General features: G+C 36.5%; 1 protein-coding gene across 12 annotated transcripts in view; it reads left to right on the forward strand.

Annotated features, from left to right (window-relative positions):
- Positions 1-18,778, forward strand: part of CACNA2D1 (calcium voltage-gated channel auxiliary subunit alpha2delta 1) — a 426,371-nt gene that overhangs the window by 342,750 nt on the left and 64,843 nt on the right. For 11 of the 12 annotated variants that reach the window (XR_004321587.1, XM_032484117.1, XM_032484116.1 and 8 more), the window contains 3 exons: positions 3,983-4,141; positions 7,907-8,011; positions 18,292-18,370. Coding sequence is in view for 10 of the 12 variants with exons in the window: in XM_032484117.1 (XP_032340008.1) it covers positions 3,983-4,141; positions 7,907-8,011; positions 18,292-18,370 (343 nt within the window). In the remaining 2 variants the exon portion in view is untranslated. Of the gene's footprint in view, positions 1-3,982; positions 4,142-7,906; positions 8,016-18,291; positions 18,371-18,778 lie in introns of all 12 variants that reach the window. The other variant, XR_004321588.1, reaches the window with a different exon arrangement.

Consider the following 18,778-nt stretch of genomic DNA (forward strand, 5'->3'; position numbering starts at 1 on the left):
GTAACCATAAGGAGTATTTTCTTAATACATGACAAAGGCAGAACTCCTTAAATCTATTTTCAGTCACCATATAGTGTTTCAAAACTTTATAATGCTACATTATTATTAAACTTTTGCCCTAAAATTTTTACTGTCTATGTGGTTTAGGTATTAAATATGTGGTTTATAAATTAAAAGCTGGGCACATGTCACCATAGACTACAATTTCAGTTCATGAAAGTAAAACTGTGCTTTTTTTTCTAGTCTAAAAGCAAGTGAGTTTAAGTTGTCTGTGAAATGTATACTTATCTAAGTTGGGACTTTTCAAATTTCTCATCCATTTCCGAGGAGAATAAGATTTGCTATAGGGACTTACACCTTGTCTGCATTATTTATGAGTTTTATTATGAGTATAATTGTAGGATTTCTGTTATACACCAGTGAATTTGTATTTAATGAGTTGGATTTACATTTAATCAGTTTGTGTTCAAGTGACTTAAATGAGATGCTTCACTTTTCTGTGTTAGAAGCAGGTCAGGGCAATGGAAAGACCCAGGGCAATTGCATTACTCAGTGTTCATTTTCTGCATGACTTGTAATTTTATCAAGATTCAGGATTTAACTAAATCACATAATAACATTTCCTGTGACTGTTTTAAATAGTTCTTTAAGGTTAGACATGTTACTGTTAATGTATTAGCAGACTATTTTTTATTTTTATTTTATTGTTTTATTTTCTAACTCAGAAATTCTCACATTCTTTTGCTTTCAAAATGGCGTGTGTACAGTAAGATGGTGTCAGATTTATCAAATAATGGGGCAAAGTCAGTGGGATTTGGATCTGAAGATGGTAAATTTTCGATGTTTGAATGTATTGAGAACCGAAAACAAATATATTGGAGTGTTGGTCTTATATCTATGATGTACCCCAAAGTCATGTTCAAAGTGAAAATGAGAAAGAACTCTTCTGTCTGTAGGACATTTTCCTTCCTGTTTTATCTGTACTCTCTCCAAATGTCCCACCCCGTCTTGCTTTATCCTGATGACTTGCTTCATTGTCTGTTGGAGACAAAAGCCACAGCCGGTCACCTCCTCTTCCCACACCGCATCTCTGTGCCCCCAGCACCTGAGCTCACCCCCACTCTGCTTTCCTAGAACAATGCAGTCGATACATGGTTTCCTAATGGGTCCTTCCTCTCCCGGCCATCTGTATCCTGTCCTTCCTCATCTTCACAAGAATTTTGGTTTTTACCTCTTTTCTGATTCCTGCATCTTTGTCTTCCTTCTCTGTCAATATCAGCTCTCTTACCCTAGTTGCCCTTCACTTTAAAGAAGCCTTTTCCTTGACCCCAGTCCACACCTGCCGGGACCACCCTTTTCCTTCCCGGCCTCCTGCCCAGGCGCTCTGAGACGCACCCCTGCACGGCTCAGCACGCCCATTGCTGTTCAGCCGGTTCCACCCCCTAGTCCAGGTGCTGCACATGTAAATGTGGATGAGTTCAGTGGGCATTGTACATTCTCATCTTTACTGCCTCTAAACTGCAATGTGTTCTTCTTGAGACTGTTTTTAGTCTTTCATCATTCAAAGCAGTCCTGTCTCCTGATTTCCTTCCTGCCTCCATGGGAACTTACTCCTGCTCAGTTTTCTCAGGGACGCCTCCTCTGCATCACTTGTACTCACATAGTTTTAAGCCATAGTTCTGTGCTGAAGCTTTCCTTTTTTTTTAAATCTGTAGTCAAGACTTCTTTTGAGCCTCTCAATTTATAAGTTATGATTTCCTGACATCTCCATCTGCATAGCTCACATACACTGAAATCTCACCCTCACTCAAACTCTGTGCTTCTCTTCCTGTTGCTCTGGGGCCCCCGAACCCGTCCCTCCTTCCATCCTCCGGCCTCCAGATGCCCCCGTCAGAAGCCTGGCAGCCAGTCAAGACCCCACTCTCTTCCTCAGCCCACACCCAATCCACCACCACGACCTAGTGATTCCTTCCCCATATAGGTCTTGAGCTCCTCTTTTCTGACCATCTTCATGAATAACAAAGCCACTTTGTATGTTCAGCTAGGTTACTGCAATGGCCTTCTGATTATTTTCTATCCTTTAAATTTTGTTCACCTTAAATCCATTTCCCAAACAGCAGCTCAGGCTTCTCTTAAAAGTTTTAGGTGAAATTATTCTGCATTTGGCTTTAAACTTTTTGTGACTGGCCATCTGATAAGATGGCCTCATTCTTCAGTGTTTCCTTTGGAGCCCCGGTCTCCCTGCCTGAACTCATTTCACTTCATTAGTCCTCATATGTGACTGAGCTTTTTGTCACATCAGGGCCTTTTCACATGTTGTTCCGTTTGCCTGAAATAATCTTCTATGAAGCATTTCTCTGGAATATCAGGAACTGCCATTTCTTTGGGGAGTTTTCCCCCAGTTGCTCACAGTCCAAAGTAGAACCCATTCCCCAGATGTTACCTCTTAAGAGAATAGTGTTAGATTGCTTTACAGAACTAATCATGGTTGATTGTACTGTATCAAGAGGCAGTGTGGGAATAGGTAAAACCCCAGACTCCTGCCGCAGTGCGGGTCTGAATCCTGACTCTGTTTCTTATTGTACTTGTGACTGTGGACAAGTCATTAGCTATGCTTAAGGTTTCTCATGGATAATAGTAATACTTGGTTGTAGGGCATTTTCAAAGAGGAAATGATTGATATTTGTAAATAATAAATGCAACACATAGTAAACACAATATAAGGGCTTACATATGTGCTGTGTGCATGATTTACGGAACTGTCACCTTCCACAACTCTAGACATGCAGCAGGCTGCTGGTAAGTACTGGCTTAGTGAATGATGAATCGTACAGTGCACCTTATAATTAGGCTTCAGGGATCTTCAGAGAATATGAATGATGCATTATAGTTATAAGATTATGTAATCACTTATGTGAAATTTACATTTTGTCTTGTGATTCCTCTGTTAAGATGTTTAATTACATGTTTTTGATCTGAAAGTATTTTCAGCATTTTGTCTGGCCAGCCGCTTACCTTTTAGCAAGTATGTTTTCATTATTTGTCTGGTTTTGCAGGTGTGACAGTCCAGGCCCCCAGGGCCTAAGGGACTTGTACAGATAGCAGAGTTCATACATGATAGGATGGTCCCTCTCCTGTTAGCACCCTGATGCTAGCTCAGTACTGCAGTTCTTATCTTATGGGAAATACCCCATGAACTGTGTGAATATTTTTTATACGGTGGGTGAAATTACTCTAGTGATCACTCTTGAATTTTCAGTTTGGGGCACGTGTTGTTGGAGTTTGTTTTTCCTCCTACGGCCTCTTTGTTGTTGTTCAGGCCCTTATCACTTGCATAAGGACTCTCTGCAGGGACCCGCCAGCCCTGTCCCTGCCTCCCTGGTTGTGCTGTGTTCTGTGCATAAGCTCTAGAGTGACTTTCCTAAAAGGCCACTGGTTGTTCTTGATTCCCTCAGGCTGCTTTCCTGTTTAACCCCCAGGAGAGACTACCATCAAATTTCAAATTCACTAAACCTCTGTTTCCCATAGTTCATTGTACTATTTTCTCACTGTAACTTTTCCTTATGCGAGGCAAGTAAAAATGCCCAGTTTCTCCCTCTGTTCAGTGCAGGCGGCATAACACTTCTGGATTCTGCATATATTTCATTGTTGAGGGGTTTTTGGTTTTTTTTTTTTTAATCTAAGTGCTCATAAAATTTGAGAGCTGGAAGGGACCTCACATACCTCAAATCCCGAGTTTATAATCAGGAAAACCAAGGTAGTTCGGGAAGGTAAGTGACAGGCCTAGGGTGACAGTAGGAGTTCGGGGCTTAGGTGGCAATTACTGTTTGATCTTTAGTGCATTTTTGTTTCCAATCTAATCACTTTTCTTTTTGAAAGAGAAAATGTTGCAACGGGATGGAGAAGTATAATGCAAATTCAGTGAAAATTACAGGATTGATTGTAATGTTGACTTACGTATTTACCTTTTTATCTGTTGCAGTTTAACAGCAATGCCCAGGACGTAAGCTGTTTTCAGCACCTTGTCCAAGCAAATGTAAGAAATAAGAAAGTGCTGAAAGATGCGGTGAATAATATCACAGCAAAAGGAATCACAGATTATAAGAAGGGCTTTAGTTTTGCTTTTGAACAGCTGCTTAATGTAAGTATCAATACCGTCTCCTTTTGTCTTTTGTTAATGAATTGTAGTGTCTGAATTTCAATATCCTGGTAGTTACTGCTCTCCAGGGTTAGATAACAGTGCTGTTTTTTATCCATTTAGAAAGAAGATGTGTCCAGGCAGTAGAAATCTTTGAATTATTTTTATATTTAAATCCAAAACTCAAAAGGTATACAAAATGTAGATTTTCTTGTAGATCTTTCTTCCCACCTTTTTTTTAAGTCCAACTATGTTTAAAAGACATATTTGTAAGGTAATTGTTTAATTTAAATTGGAATAAGCACTGGAAAATTAGCTGGCACAATTAGAATATCATTTCTTTTTTCTTACCTCAATTAATACCATATTACTTGGAAACTTGTGCTTTCAATCATCGAATGGTTTCTGGAGATATTTTAGTTTTAACTATCTAGTTTGAGTCTTCAGGTTGTTCCTAAGTGTACAGAAGGGTCCAAATGGTGAACCAGCAAGGTGGTCCAAAAGATAAATCCCAGAGCAGGAATTCCTTCCACAATTAAGATGCCCTTGAGTGAATCACCGATCGATGTCTCTAGTTAGGCTGCTAGAGCCTGGCACAGCTGCTGCGCACCCCTCCTTCGCCTCCACAGTGTAACATGTCTCATGCTGTGGACTAGTACTTCCAGATGGCCATGCTGCCTGTGTTGTGTCACTTTGAACTATTTGACAGCAGACACTATCATCCAGTTTTGTATCTCTCATGAAGCAGTATTACTGCCATGGTTGAATGTACGGACCTAGCCCCTCTCTACCTTGGTTTCCTCACTAGGGTTGTGGAAGGAATGTCCACAGAGTCTGTCATTGATCATGAGAGTAAGGTATATGCTTTCTGTAGTAAAGGAATGTGAGGGTTTTGTTTTTTAAATAATAAATATTTTTCTCTTGAGTTAATAATCAAATTTTTTAGATCTTGGCTAATTGTAATTATTTTTCGTAGTATTGTTAATTGGCCTCACTGATTCCCTCCCATTCAAGTGTCAATTGTGAAATGATGAAGGATTTCAAGCCTAATGTACTATTTCAGAAACAGTCATACTAGCGGGGCCATGTTAAGTCCCAGACTCATTACTAGTTGCTGATAAAATATGATTTAACCCCTGTTGGCCTCTCCTACTGCTTTTACCCAAGTTGTAAATGATTTTTAATATGTTCTCAGTTATTCCTGTAGTAAATCTCATATGCTTTCCACACGTCCTTTTTGTGTTGCAATTCCTCCTTTTAAAATAATTTTCCCACATGCCAGGGGTTGCCTTATTGAGTTGAAGCGTGTTTTCTTATCTCTTTCAAATGCTTCTAGTCTTCTATTACACGGTGCCAGTCCTTGCTTTTTGTATGTCCTTCCAAGGTTTACCCCTGCAACATCACTGAAGCAGGTGTCAGTAGAATTAGACGGTAAGATCTGAAATAGTCGTCAGTTAGTGTTTCATGAAGTATTGCCAAATATATTGGCATGCGTTTTTCAAAAAGCAGTGTTATTGAGTGCATGTATGATAGACGCTATGCTATGACTGGCCACATGGGGGTATATAACAAAGTGTGTTGTGAAATACCATGTTAAAGTAAATTAGCACCCATACTCATTGTGTTGTATTGACATAAGCAAGCGCTTTCCTTTGCTTAATTCCTTACAAGTCAGTTCTGTATAATGGTTGTGACTTTGTGATTCTTTAGATAGTTGCAAACCCATTGAAAATTAGCTGTGATATATTCCACTGTACCCCAAGTCCTGAGACATCGACTTCAAGGGAAAATGATGTCAAAAACAAAACATTTCTGTATTCTTCCTTCTGTCGGTATCCTGCAAATGATTGACACGACCCAACGTGCTGACTCGCTTTGATATTTGCATTTAGTGATAATAATAATAATACCTCCACTCCTTCAGAAAATGAAGCCAAGTCCTGTTGTGAAGGCTGTACTCTGCCACCTTGAAGCAGTCCTGTGGTTACATTAGCTCACCCATTTTACGTATGCACATAGAAGAGGCGTCGTCCGTCAGAGAAATTAATTTTAGTTAAGGGATTTCAACACCTTTCACAGAAATATTTTGAGGGTAAAATATGTAACTTTTTTATGGTCAAATTTTGAGATAAGTATCGTCAAAGGTAAGAGTGCTTGAATGTGATAAACATTGTGTTAGTCAGTATTTGAGTTTTCACAATGCTTGGTTAAAAGTTTTAACTGCCAGAAGTCTAATGGCCTAGTCAATGGGGTAAGGTTATGTGAAATAGGATCCTTCCGGCACTAAAGCAAAATGTTGTCCTCATTAACTTTTACAACAGGAAATGATATTTATCTTCTTTGAGAAATGAGAATAGAAACCTTGAATAAGTTTAAACACTACAGGCGAATTAATGATTTTTAAGAATATATTAGTTATTTAAAGACCAGGCAGGGCTGTGCTCCTGAGTATGGTAACCATGATCACAATTCCACGTGGGTATGGAGCACTTGAAAGGTGCCTCGTCTCAACTGAATTGTGTTGGAAGGACGCACCAAAATTTTAGTACTTACTATGAAAGAAAAAAAAATAGTTTTTATGTTAATGATTTTTATATTGGTTTGATGTTGAATTGATAATATTTTGAATGGCTGAAAGATATTTATTAGAATTTCAGATATTTTTTCTTACTTTCTTTAATGGGGCAATTAGAGGGTTAAAAGTGCAGAGTAGCCTCACTTGGTATCTCCTTTGAATATCACTGAACTAGAGTGATGACATTTTCAAAGAAGCTGAACATTCATAAATTAATGTGATCTTTTATTCTCAACACTTTTGCAGACACATTTTATAACAATAGAAAGACTGAGATTATAATTTCAAACCTCAAAGAAGTCCAGCTTTCTAAATTAATTATGCATTTTAGTGGCCCTTTGATGCTAATCTTATTTTCCTAAGTCCAACTCTTTTGGGACCTTAATGAAAGTTTGAGAGAGGATTTACCATGGGAATGGAGTCGTTCAGGATGAGTATATGTGTGGCAGGTTGAGAGCAGATAGGAGAATATTCTGGAAATAGCTGTTGACATTTAAAAAGATATGAAAGAGTGCTGGGTGTTAGGGATCAACATTGCAATTTCAGGAATGTAAAGTGAATAAACGTAGGATGTAGAAGGAGGGAAGAGAGGAACAGATGTTTGTAAATGGAGTGAAAATACATGTGACAAAGTGTGCACATTTTTGTTAATATTACTTTGTTTCTGGTATAAATTATTTGGGCTTAAATTAACATCATAGCCATTAATTAATTTAAAACCCATTTAATAATCAGCCACTGAGATACCCATGAAGGCAAGGAAACCACCCTGAACAAAAAGGCAAAACTTTATGCCTTAAAGGCAATTACCTTCTTTTGGGGGAAGCCAGTAATAAAAAAACAGATAAAATATATGCTACACATACATGAGGGTGAAATGGTGGGAAGTAAAATACAATCTGCGAGGAGAGATTGTAATTGAAAACGTAATTGTCGGGAAAGTCCTCGTAGAGAGAGTGATACTGGATCAAAGACCCGAAAGAAGGGAGACCTGTGGATGTTGCAGATGAGGCAGAGCCTCTGTGTGTGTGGCAGAGGCAGGTCCGGCTTGATCCAGGAACTGGTTCTTAGAATGTAGTTACTGAGCAGATACTCTGGTCATTACTTGCAACCTGTGTGTGCTCTTTCCATACTGCTTATGTACCCCCTGCTCTTACTGTGAATGATGTACTTTTTTTTTTTTTTTAATACAGTATAATGTTTCCAGAGCCAACTGCAATAAGATTATCATGTTGTTCACGGACGGAGGAGAAGAGAGAGCTCAGGAGATATTTGCCAAATACAACAAAGACAAAAAAGTGAGTGTAATTTTTATAGTATTTTAAATTTAATCCTAATGTAGGTAGTTTTTAACGAGATAGTGGCTCAGGTGGTAAGGGAGGACATTTTTGGATTAAAACACTGTTGTGCTGATTAGAAAGCCATGAAGATTATGGAATATAAGCCCATGGCTGAACTAAAGATACTCAATATTTTTTATGAGATTCATAAGTACCTTATGACTAATTTATTAATAAAATACTTGGAACCTATACAATCGTACGTAGGATACAGAATTAACACAATAACACGTGTTGAGGCATGTCATAAATTTATTTTTTTCCTGTTTTTTAAATAGAAGACATTTTATGTCATAAGGAAAGCAATTGTATTCTACCCTGTGTTTTCACAAATTGTTCAGTTGACTGAATAAATGAAGGATTTACTAGTTTAAAGCCATATATATATTCTATGTATACATCCTGAAAATGTCCAAGCTAAATACTGTCATTTTGAGACACTGCTTCTCATCCCTTTCACCTTTTATGGAAAGTCAAGTTTTTAAACAAAGGTATTTTGTGACATGCGAAACCACATAATAAATGATTCAGATCATGTTCATTGTTACAAAAGTGATGAATCTAGTCTTACTGAACAGTCCTGCTGTTTGCCTAGAAAAGCTGCTGTGCTTAGACGACGCACACTTCTCCCAAGGACATAGACTTTCTGAAAGTGCCAAAGCAACTGTGAAAATTAGGGAGATAGTGCTTACTGTCTATGATGTAAAAATAAATGTTATGGTTGTGTAAGGAAATTTAAGATGTTTTTGGAATTAAATACTGTATTTTTTCTGTGTTTCTAATGTCAGTGGCTATAGCGAAGTTCTGTGATACATACTCTGATCTATAGATGTACATACGTACACAGATATATACACATATATTTATAAATGGATATTCCTTCTGTCCATTGTATCTCCAGAAACAAGGGACTGTGTGTGTAACTTGGGCTTAGCTCTCCTGTGTAAAGTGATGTGAGTAAATTGCAAAAGGTGTTGAGAAGTGTTGGAGGGATAAGGAAGTAGAAATCTGAACATAAAGTAATGTTTTTTAAATCTTTGCAAATATGCTAAGGAATATTAGGGGAAAAAAGATAACTCTGGATCAAGTTGTGCACACACACACGTGCATGTCTATGTTTTGTTTTTTTAAAACATGGAAGAGCTGAGTCATTATTCTATATTGTAGGTTGGTAAAGGGATACAAGACAGAGAAAATTGATAGATGCAAAGCAGAGAAAGGATTATTGATGCAAATCCTTAAAAGAGGAGGGATTGAGAGAGATACAGATCACAAATTTCTGAATTGGACAAGTAGGAATTATATTTCTGGAACCATCGCTGTACTGCATTTCATACGCACTCTGCTTCCAAGTTCAGCGGCTTCCCGAATTTTCTAATGTGGGAAAACTTTGTTGAACAAACAGAAAGGTTGTCTCTTGGTATTTTCATGTTCTGTATCTACTACAGTGAAAATAGATGACAGCAGGCAGTCACTTTAAATTCACTTATTTTTGAGTGTATTTTGTATTTTGTCAAGACAACATTTACATAGTTTGTTGTTTATGCCAAGGGCATATGTGTGCAGATAGTGTGTATATGTACCTACTAAAAATAGTGTGTATACGTGCAAGAAAGGTTTTTTCTTTAAATATGGCTTCAGATCTTTAAGTATGACTTCAAATGGTTTTGGATGAATTGTCAAACCGTTTCTAACTTCCTGCCTCATTCAGACTTCCCTACCTTGCAGTCGCCCATGCAGTCTGAGATTTGCGGCCCACATGAAGTGATATGGAAGATCATTAGCTATCTTTGTCATCTAAAAATGTGTATGACAGACCAAGTCTTTACCTGCAAAAATCATACTCCTTATATAGTAAATTTATCAACTCTGAGCTTCACTAGCCACTTTATCTTTCCAAAAGCCAATGTGTAAAACTGGAATTTGATAGTAAGCTACAAATTTTCCATACGCTTAAAAATTCTGTTTGATTATGACAGTATTTTAAAGCATACTCTGTAAAAAAAAAAAAATCACTTGTAGCTTAAAAATATGAAAATTACAAAGTCCCAAAGGTTAGAGAGCTTTTAGAGGAAAAAAAAAATCTGAAAGCAACTATTTGAATCCTACTTCTTCCCCAAGCCTCTTGCTTGGCTTTAATGTGGCTGCTGAATGCTGCATGTACACTCATTTTTCATCCAGAATGACACCAGAAATCATTCACAGCAACCCAGGTAGGTGTGACACGGTACATCCGGAGAGCTGATGAGTGAGGCTGCAGATACACAGCAGAAGCTAATGAGGCCAAAAGGTTTGAGAATTAGAACAAAATGTTTGGGTTCTTTGGAAATGTATTACTCGTGGGAATCAATCTACCTGATTATAGATAGGTACAGTTGAAACCTGAGTCCATGGTCATCTCCTCACACAGCTGTTCCAAATTAACACTCATTCACTGTCTAATCTTTACCTGCAGCCACGCCATTCCTTAGGGCTCACCCGTGTGTTCGAGACTTCCTCAAAACTGGTGCCAAAATCAAAATGAGCTCCATCCTAGAGTCCAAACAAATGAATAAAAGAAAGTAAAACCAGACACAGAGTTGAAAGATAATTCCCAGGCCTAGCAAAAGTAAAGATATTTGATTTTCTGTAGAATGGCAAAGGGCTTGGTTAGCAGTCGTCACTTAAGAGTGTCTAGCCGGCTGGAAAATCGTTCTTGGATTCTGAGCTGAATTCTCAGAACCAGTTGAAGATAAAAAGGCATTCAAAATGTATAAAATGAAATTTTCAAAATAACTAGTATACTGAATGATAAGAACAAATGGGAAGAAACATATAGATACAGAATAATTTTCAAATTAAAGGATGCATAGCTAAATGTAAGATTCTGACAATAGATGCATTACTTGTAAAACTTCTTTAAAAAATGATAGGCAAAGTCTCTCGTATTTTTCTGTCGGATTGAAAATAGAGAGAAATCATCTATAGCCTACAGAAATCTAAAGCAAATCAGGATGCTTGAATCTGCATGTGTGTTTTATACAATAGGAGTAAAAATTGTCAGTTGCTTTTTCAACAGATGGTAGGGAAGATCATTCATTGCCTTCAGTGAAGCCTTTGGAAGGACTAAGTCAGACGTACGATAATGAAGGGCATTCAGACTTGTAAAATATATATAATACTGTTTACCAAATGCACTGCTTCTAAAAAGTTTCATTGCAGGTATTTTGGTACTTTCAACAGTTTCTTTTTTAGCTTTAGAATAGGAAGTCTACCTGCATTCATAAAAACCAAATATATTACTTATGCTAGAGCTACTGTATAGCTGAAAACACTAATTGCAAGTAACATTGGCCCTGCCAATAAATTATCACTGTAAAATTCGCATTGTATGCATGCATGTGCATGTGTGTATATGTCCTTCTCTCTGACAGATTTATTTATGTTTGTTTTTCTTAGAATAAAATTAATATTGATAATTCTTTCCCCAAAGTAAGGAAAATATTATCAGTTATGTTTGCTTCAAGTTTGAGTAATATTACTTCTATACATTGTACAGAGTCCTTAATTTAATAGCTAGAACAAATGTGGTGAAAATCGAGACTAAGTATTACGTTAAGCAGAAAGTATATCACGTGACAGAAGCCATAGAGTGGAGAAAATGCACTTGAAATAAGGTCTAGATAGAATTGTACCAGTTAGAATTGGGATTGCCTTTTTTGTGTGTTAAGTCATTTTACCAGAAAAGACACTCTGTTCTGCTATTTCTGTGGCCATCTTCTTCTCAGATTCAGAACTCTGCCTTCCATGTAGCTCCGCAGGGAGGTCTCCCTGCTCCTTCTTTCTAGAGTGGTCCTTTTCCCCCACACACCATCTTTATCATCCTCTATTTCAGCACCATCTTTCCTCTTTGCTCTTTTTCTGCCAGATTACCATTTTTCATTGATTTCATTGTTTATTTATTCATCTGTTATCATGAACTCTCCTCTATTGAAAGTTCCATGAAGTCAGTGTTGTGTTAGTTGTGAAACGTAGCCCTGAAGCCTTAGATGCTAGGAAGGGCTTGATGTACAGTGGTTGCTAACTGTTCACTGATAATGTCCAACATAAGTAAGTAAACATAAACATGGAGTACAGAAGCTCCTAAGGGAAGCAATAAAACACTCATCAGTGGTAGAAGAACTCAAAAGGTTTGTTCTCCTCAAAGAAAATAACTGAAAGCAACCATTTGTTTTGTGTAGTAAAATTAATGCTCTACGCTTGCATGTGTCACCTTGTAAGTAAGTAGGGGGCTTAAGTTTATACAAAAAATGATTACATTGATGGCTTCTCTGCATTCACTCTAATCAGTCCTACATGTGGTTTTTCATGAGTGTTTTCATTATTAGTGTCAGTGAAGTATTTAGCATTACCCAAGAAGAACACCCGAAACAAAAGAGTGTATTGTTTATTTTGTGACCTCTCTGCTGGTGATAGTCTTTGCAGAGCTATAAATTGCCTGGAAATAAGATGTGCTCATTGCATATTTCTCCTTTATCAAGTAGTTAAAAATGTATGCAGAGGGAAGGGCAACCCCGAAATTGCTTCCTTATAATCTGATAATGCAAGGATGATTCATTATAATTGTTCTTAAAGGTGTCAAACACCAGCGTAATCCCAGAGCTTGCATCTGTGTTGTGCACCCACATGCAAGACATGTGAGAGAGGAGAAAAATGTCAGCTTGGCTTTTGATGGTCATCTAGGCAAAACCTACTGCATTTTCGTGTCCTTTTTTAAAGTTGTTTTGTTTTACTTAAACAAATTCAACAGTCGTTGATTAACTTCTTGCCTTTGTCAGACCCTGGGAAATCCCATACAGGCATACCTTACGTGGACACAATGGCATTTAGACAATATTGGCTTCCTTTCTTTAGAGTTTATTGCTAAATGTAATAAGGCAAGCCAAATGTGTTCCTCTGGGAAGGTGTTATTTCAAGTTATTTTATGTTCTTTTTGAGGCTTGAAAGGCTAACATCCCACTCATGGCAAATGTTACCTCACTGATTTCCGATCGTTTGACTGATAGAAGACATTGTATCACCATCATCGTGGTCATCTTTATCACCATAGCTAATGTGTATTGTGCTTATAATTTTCCATATAATAGGAAAGCTTTTCCTGTATCACTTCATTCACAACTGGAATAATCATATGAGGAAAGATTTTTATTGTTACCATCATCTCTGTTTTGGAAATAAGAAAACCAAAATTTGAGAAGTTAAGTAACTTGTTGAAAGTCATACCGCTACTAAGTGTCAAAGTCAATAATTGAAATGATCTACAGTCCCAATTTCGTAACCTCATGTGGAATGCGCCTGGCTGGCCATCTGTCTCTCTCTTCAGGACAGCCTTGCAGCCACGCCAGTCATCATTTGCCCACCCAGGATCTTTCCTTCTTGTCAGAGAGCCAGGCTTTGCTGCTAAGGGACATGCTTCTCACAGCCTTGAGGGGCTAAGATGGATTAAACTAAGCCATCAAATCTTTGCAGGCTTGCAAGAACCTTTCAGATCTTTGGGTTTTATAAAATGAATTAAGTGTGAAGGGTGAATTTGGACACTTTTATTTATTTCATAATGCTATAAAACTAGAGATGTGGGTTAAACACTCTGGATTCTACTACACTTGTGAATTATGGAAACCGCTGTAGAATTTTCTCCTAAAATACTCAGTCCAGTCTAATATTTTTATAGGCTTAATGCCAAAAATTTTAGTACACACAGTAAATTAATAAAATTTGACATCATTTTTCTAACATGATTCGATAGCTGAAATTTTTATTTTAGTTTTATTGGCTTTCTTCATAGTCTCATTTCCATTATTCTTTGGAGATTTGCCTATTGCAAATTAAACTTGAACTCTGGGTAACTGATAATTGTTGAGGTGACAGTTTCCAGTAACTGGGTTCTGCTGGGAAACAAGAAATTCCTATGGTTTTTTAAAATAGGTTGACCCTGTGGCTTTGGAAAAATCTTAATTGAAGACAAGTATTTTAGTCTCCAACAAACAAAACAAAACAAAACAAAATAAAAAACAGATTAACAGGAGTCCAAAACTGAAGGCTGAAGTTGTAAATCAGTGGTGTATTATAAGGAACAGATCAATAATGCATGTTAAATAACCAAAATTTGCTATTAGTAAATTTTTCTCTGATCAGGCAGGCCAGACTTCACGTATCAATTGCACATTTTTGGAATTAGAGTGTTCTGTTCAGAGGAAAAGAATGATTTTTTGAAACAACTGAAGGAACAGTTATGTAAATTTGCAACTGACAGTAAAGACTGATTTTAATTGTTCTAAGTTTAGTTTTATTAAATATGGTTTCAAAGTACTATTTCTTTTCTGAATATTCTTATATAATTAAGCATGAGTCAATAAGCATGAGAATTGTTGTCATTCTCTAGGAATAACACAGTACATAAATGATACAGGTGCACAAAGTATACTTCAGTTTGCCTGAAGAAGTTTGCTCAATTCCTTTGAGTAAGTCTGCATAACATAAAATAAAACAATTAAGAATTTAGTATGATGTAAGTGTAATGAAACAGCTCAGGTTATAAAAGGCAAGACAACTGTGAGTCTAGTTTTGTCTCTGCTGTGTTTGTAATGAACTGACTTATGTGTCAGATGATACTAAAGTTTGTCTTAGATGTCTCTGGGAAAATGTTGAGACCACTCATTTAGCTATTCAATTTTCCGTCATTTAATAAATATTTATTTTCCATTTATGTATAAAGTACCATAATAGATACAGTAGTGCAGTCTTGAAACTGTTTAAAGCCAATCCAGTGTTTATTCAATACTACCTTTCCATGTTATTTCTGCTGAAGACCTGGGCTCCAACATTATGAAAAATATTTTTCCAAGCCATCTATGACTGTGTGGGTTTCACATAGGACCCTCACTGAAGTGAACAGTCTGAACCATGAGCCTATCTAAAGTCACCTAGATTAGTTGAGGACCATTTAACACATGTTCTGGGAACATTGCCCTTAGAACAGAAAGTTTCCAGTACACAGTCGTTACATGAATGTAGTGCTGTGATTATAAATGTTCTATCAGGCATGAGTAAAGGAATTTTCCTCCACAAAAGTTGACTTTGCTTTATTGGCAGCATGATTTAAAGTAAGTAATTTGCTTAGTGGAGACTGTAAATGAAATATTTAGCTTGTGTGACTTCATAACGAGTGTTTTGAGTTATTTTATGTCATTTTATTTGTTTTTTGTAAAACTTTGTAAATACACTAACAAGAACTCTAAACAAGAAAAGAACTCTAAAAATACACATCTTTGAAAATGCAATTTACCATAATTTCTAAGTTGTGCATGTTTCAAGAGGTCTTTCCCCTTTCCCCCTGATGATGGCTAAGCAAGAGTGGTAAACTGAAAGAAGTGGAAAGCTGTAGAATAATGAGAGGCTAGCAGTCATCTCTGTGGATTTGGCATCTGGGATTTTACAGTTAGTTCAATAACTCTTCCACAGGGTGGCAGTAATATAGTGTGTGGATTAGGAGAAACCAAACTATCCAAAACTGCAAGTGGAAAGTTAAGGTGCAAAAATCATCTTCCAAATTTCACCAGTTCCTTGCGGACGTGCACTATGAAGTGTGCATCACACCCGCTTATAAAATCAGTGAAGTTAAAATCCTTATTATTGTAATTAGCTAAAATGTGTAAAGCGAAGCCATATTCAGCGTGGATATGACACCTGGGATTGAAATCAGATTTATGTCAAGTGTTTTCACTGTCATGTAAAGAATTTAAAAGTTTGAGTGATTTCTAATAAATTTTCTGAGCCAAATGTATACTAATGAAATCATCTCAGAAAATTCTAAAATAATCCATAAATGATTAAATATAGACTTGCATGTGTTTTATGTGTATGTGTGTATGTATGTGTATCCACCAAGAGAAAAGTAAGCATCTTAGATATATTAGAAAGATTTTGTAACTGTTGTAATGGGAAGGCAGTTGGAGAACGTACAGAAAGGTTGAACTTGTAATTCTTAAAATTTTCATAACCACTGGGAGGAAAGTTTCAGATAAATAGTGTCTTTAAAATTGTCTACGGCAAGGCAAACAGAAATCGAGGAAAGATATAAATTATACATTTGCTGTTAGGGAATAATTAAATCAGTTGATGCAGCCTAATGTTCAAAAGCCAAGGCCCTATTTGAAAAATGGGCAAAAAGAGAAGGAAAAATCCTAGTGTGTATTAAAATTTTATAAAATTATAATTAATTGTGACAGAATGTGCACTTTTGACACCCAGCTGTGAATCTGAATTCCTTAATTTAGACAACCTCTGAGGTCTCCATGTAGGCAAACCTTGGGGATCAGGCAAAACTTTTGTAGTAAAACAAATAAGGCAACAATTTTTTTTCATTTCTTTTAAACTGGTATGTGTTTTGGCTGAGTTATGTTTATTTGGACTACTTGATGAATAACATCAGTCAAAGTAATCACATGGTATGTGTCTAAGAGTAGCCTCTATGTTATTAGAAATACTTGGCTTCCAGGGATGTAGTTACAGTAATTCATTTAGTCTTATTCACTTATTTCTTTGTGCTGAAAAGTATTTTAGGGAAAGCATTTAACTAGAGCACTGTGGTGGTAGGAGGAACAACTAGACAAAGCAGTGCTTTAAATTGAAAGTTGGAGACTTGCTTTCAAATGTTCATTATGAAGGAGATCCCAAGTGCTTTCTCGAGCATCTGGGTTTTTTCCCTGCTCTGAATTCATGTGACAATTGTTTAAGGTAGGGAAGTTAAATTGAATTATCAGTAGGGTGGCCAACCTGTTTATAAAAATATTCCCACTTAGGAGTAAGTGTAACTATGTGAGCAGTCACAGTGCATTGAAATACGTAGACAAACCCCCTCAATGACCCAATTGAAGATTTTAAGAAAATGAAAGTGCATTTTGCATTTTGATGGATAGGAGAGAGAGGGGTAGGTGTCACCAGTTTCTGTTAACCTAGAACCAGTCGTTTGTCCTGACAATCTGAGGTGATTAAAACTCCGATGGGTTCACCAAATGGCTTCGTGTGTAACGAAGGCAATCCCATACGGCTTACGGGCGATTCACGTGAAACTTTACAAGTGAAGCAGCAGCATCCCCAGTGTACATTCTGGGGCAGGGATTGTTATGATGTGAGCTCTGTGTGGCCAAGACCAGCGAAAGAACAGAGAACAGATGTGAAGTCTCTTTTGAGATTTGTGTTCTGCAGTCATGTGCAAAAGATGGAGCAGACGAAACAGTTAGAAAATGGCAATTCAAACAGTCAATCGACATGAATTAGGGAAAAGCTCTTAACATAGTTCAAACCAGAATGTGAATTCGTGGAAAAGTGTTTTTCTGCTTGTTTATCTTGAGAAAAAGCTAAAATGTTGAGCGTAGAGTATTGATTTACTTAGATTACTAAACTGGTAAAAATCAGTATATGTTAAACAGCCGCTTTATTAAATATTTGTTGATATCATTGAATTTATCTTCCAAACCCTTATAGTATTATTTAAATTCAGTGGCTTCTAATGAGTGTTTAAATCACTATAATTAAAAAATATTTCCATTGAATTTTTAAATATTTGTATATTATATTAGAAATAGTCAGTATTTTGATTCTTTTAAAATACCCTAGGAACTTAAAATATTTATTTGTATATACTAGTCATCTTTTGTAGAAAGTAAGTAATATGAGTAACATCATAATCATACATGTGCATCCTAAATACTTCCCTAGTGTGAAAGTAGTGAAACTATCATTAAGTATAGTTACCCTAAGCAACTGAAAGTATAATGACCTCCTTTCTATATATATTTTTGTAATACCTCATTCCTATGAAATAGGACCTTTTTTTTTTTTTTTTGCAGTGACTAGATGTAGAAATAATATGTTTTTACCAGGTGAGACAGGTGAAGTTGGGGTCAACCTGAAAGAGGCCATTTCTACTAATGAAACCTTAGTCACAGTCTTGCCACAGGATTGGGCTGTGGTACAGGGCACCCAAGTATTGACTTCAGTTTAGTAACTGATGTCTCTAGAGTAGATTAGGTGGTTTCTCTCTGATGCCTTCCTGAGTGATTTACTTGCTTCAGTTGTTCTAGTCACATTAATTAACTGAAAACATGCTTTTATTTATGTTTTATTTTAGCTCTTTTGCTTTGCCACTTAATTCAGTTTTATGCAGCCTAACGGTTACCTATTTTTTAATTCACCAGGTACGTGTGTTCACATTTTCAGTTGGTCAGCATAATTATGACAGAGGACCTATTCAGTGGATGGCCTGTGAAAATAAAGGTAACGGATCTGTTTACTTGACCACATTTTATTATAAGGAGAAGAACTTGCTAGTTGTTAGTTCTATGTAATATCATTTATAATACTGAAGTTGTAGCTAATTTTTATAGGATCTGAGGCAAGAATAAGATGCTGAAGATATTTTCTATGGAGAAAACTCACACATACAGGAAACTTTGACAATAATGTTACACAAAAATTCAGACATCTAATCGTAGTATTGTACATTCATAAAAGGGTACATCTTACTGAATGATACTAATGAGCTTATCAAATGTAACTTATGTGAAGGATTATGAATGAAAGAATATCTGAGTTATGTAGAACTTAGATATCCAAAAGTTTGACATTATATGTACATTTTTTCCCTGAGTGGATAAAGTATTGGTTTTTTAAATGTCGTATACA

The sequence above is a fragment of the Camelus ferus genome, chromosome 7 (genome assembly GCF_009834535.1).
Source record: "Camelus ferus isolate YT-003-E chromosome 7, BCGSAC_Cfer_1.0, whole genome shotgun sequence".
Classification (NCBI taxonomy): Eukaryota; Metazoa; Chordata; class Mammalia; order Artiodactyla; family Camelidae; genus Camelus; species Camelus ferus.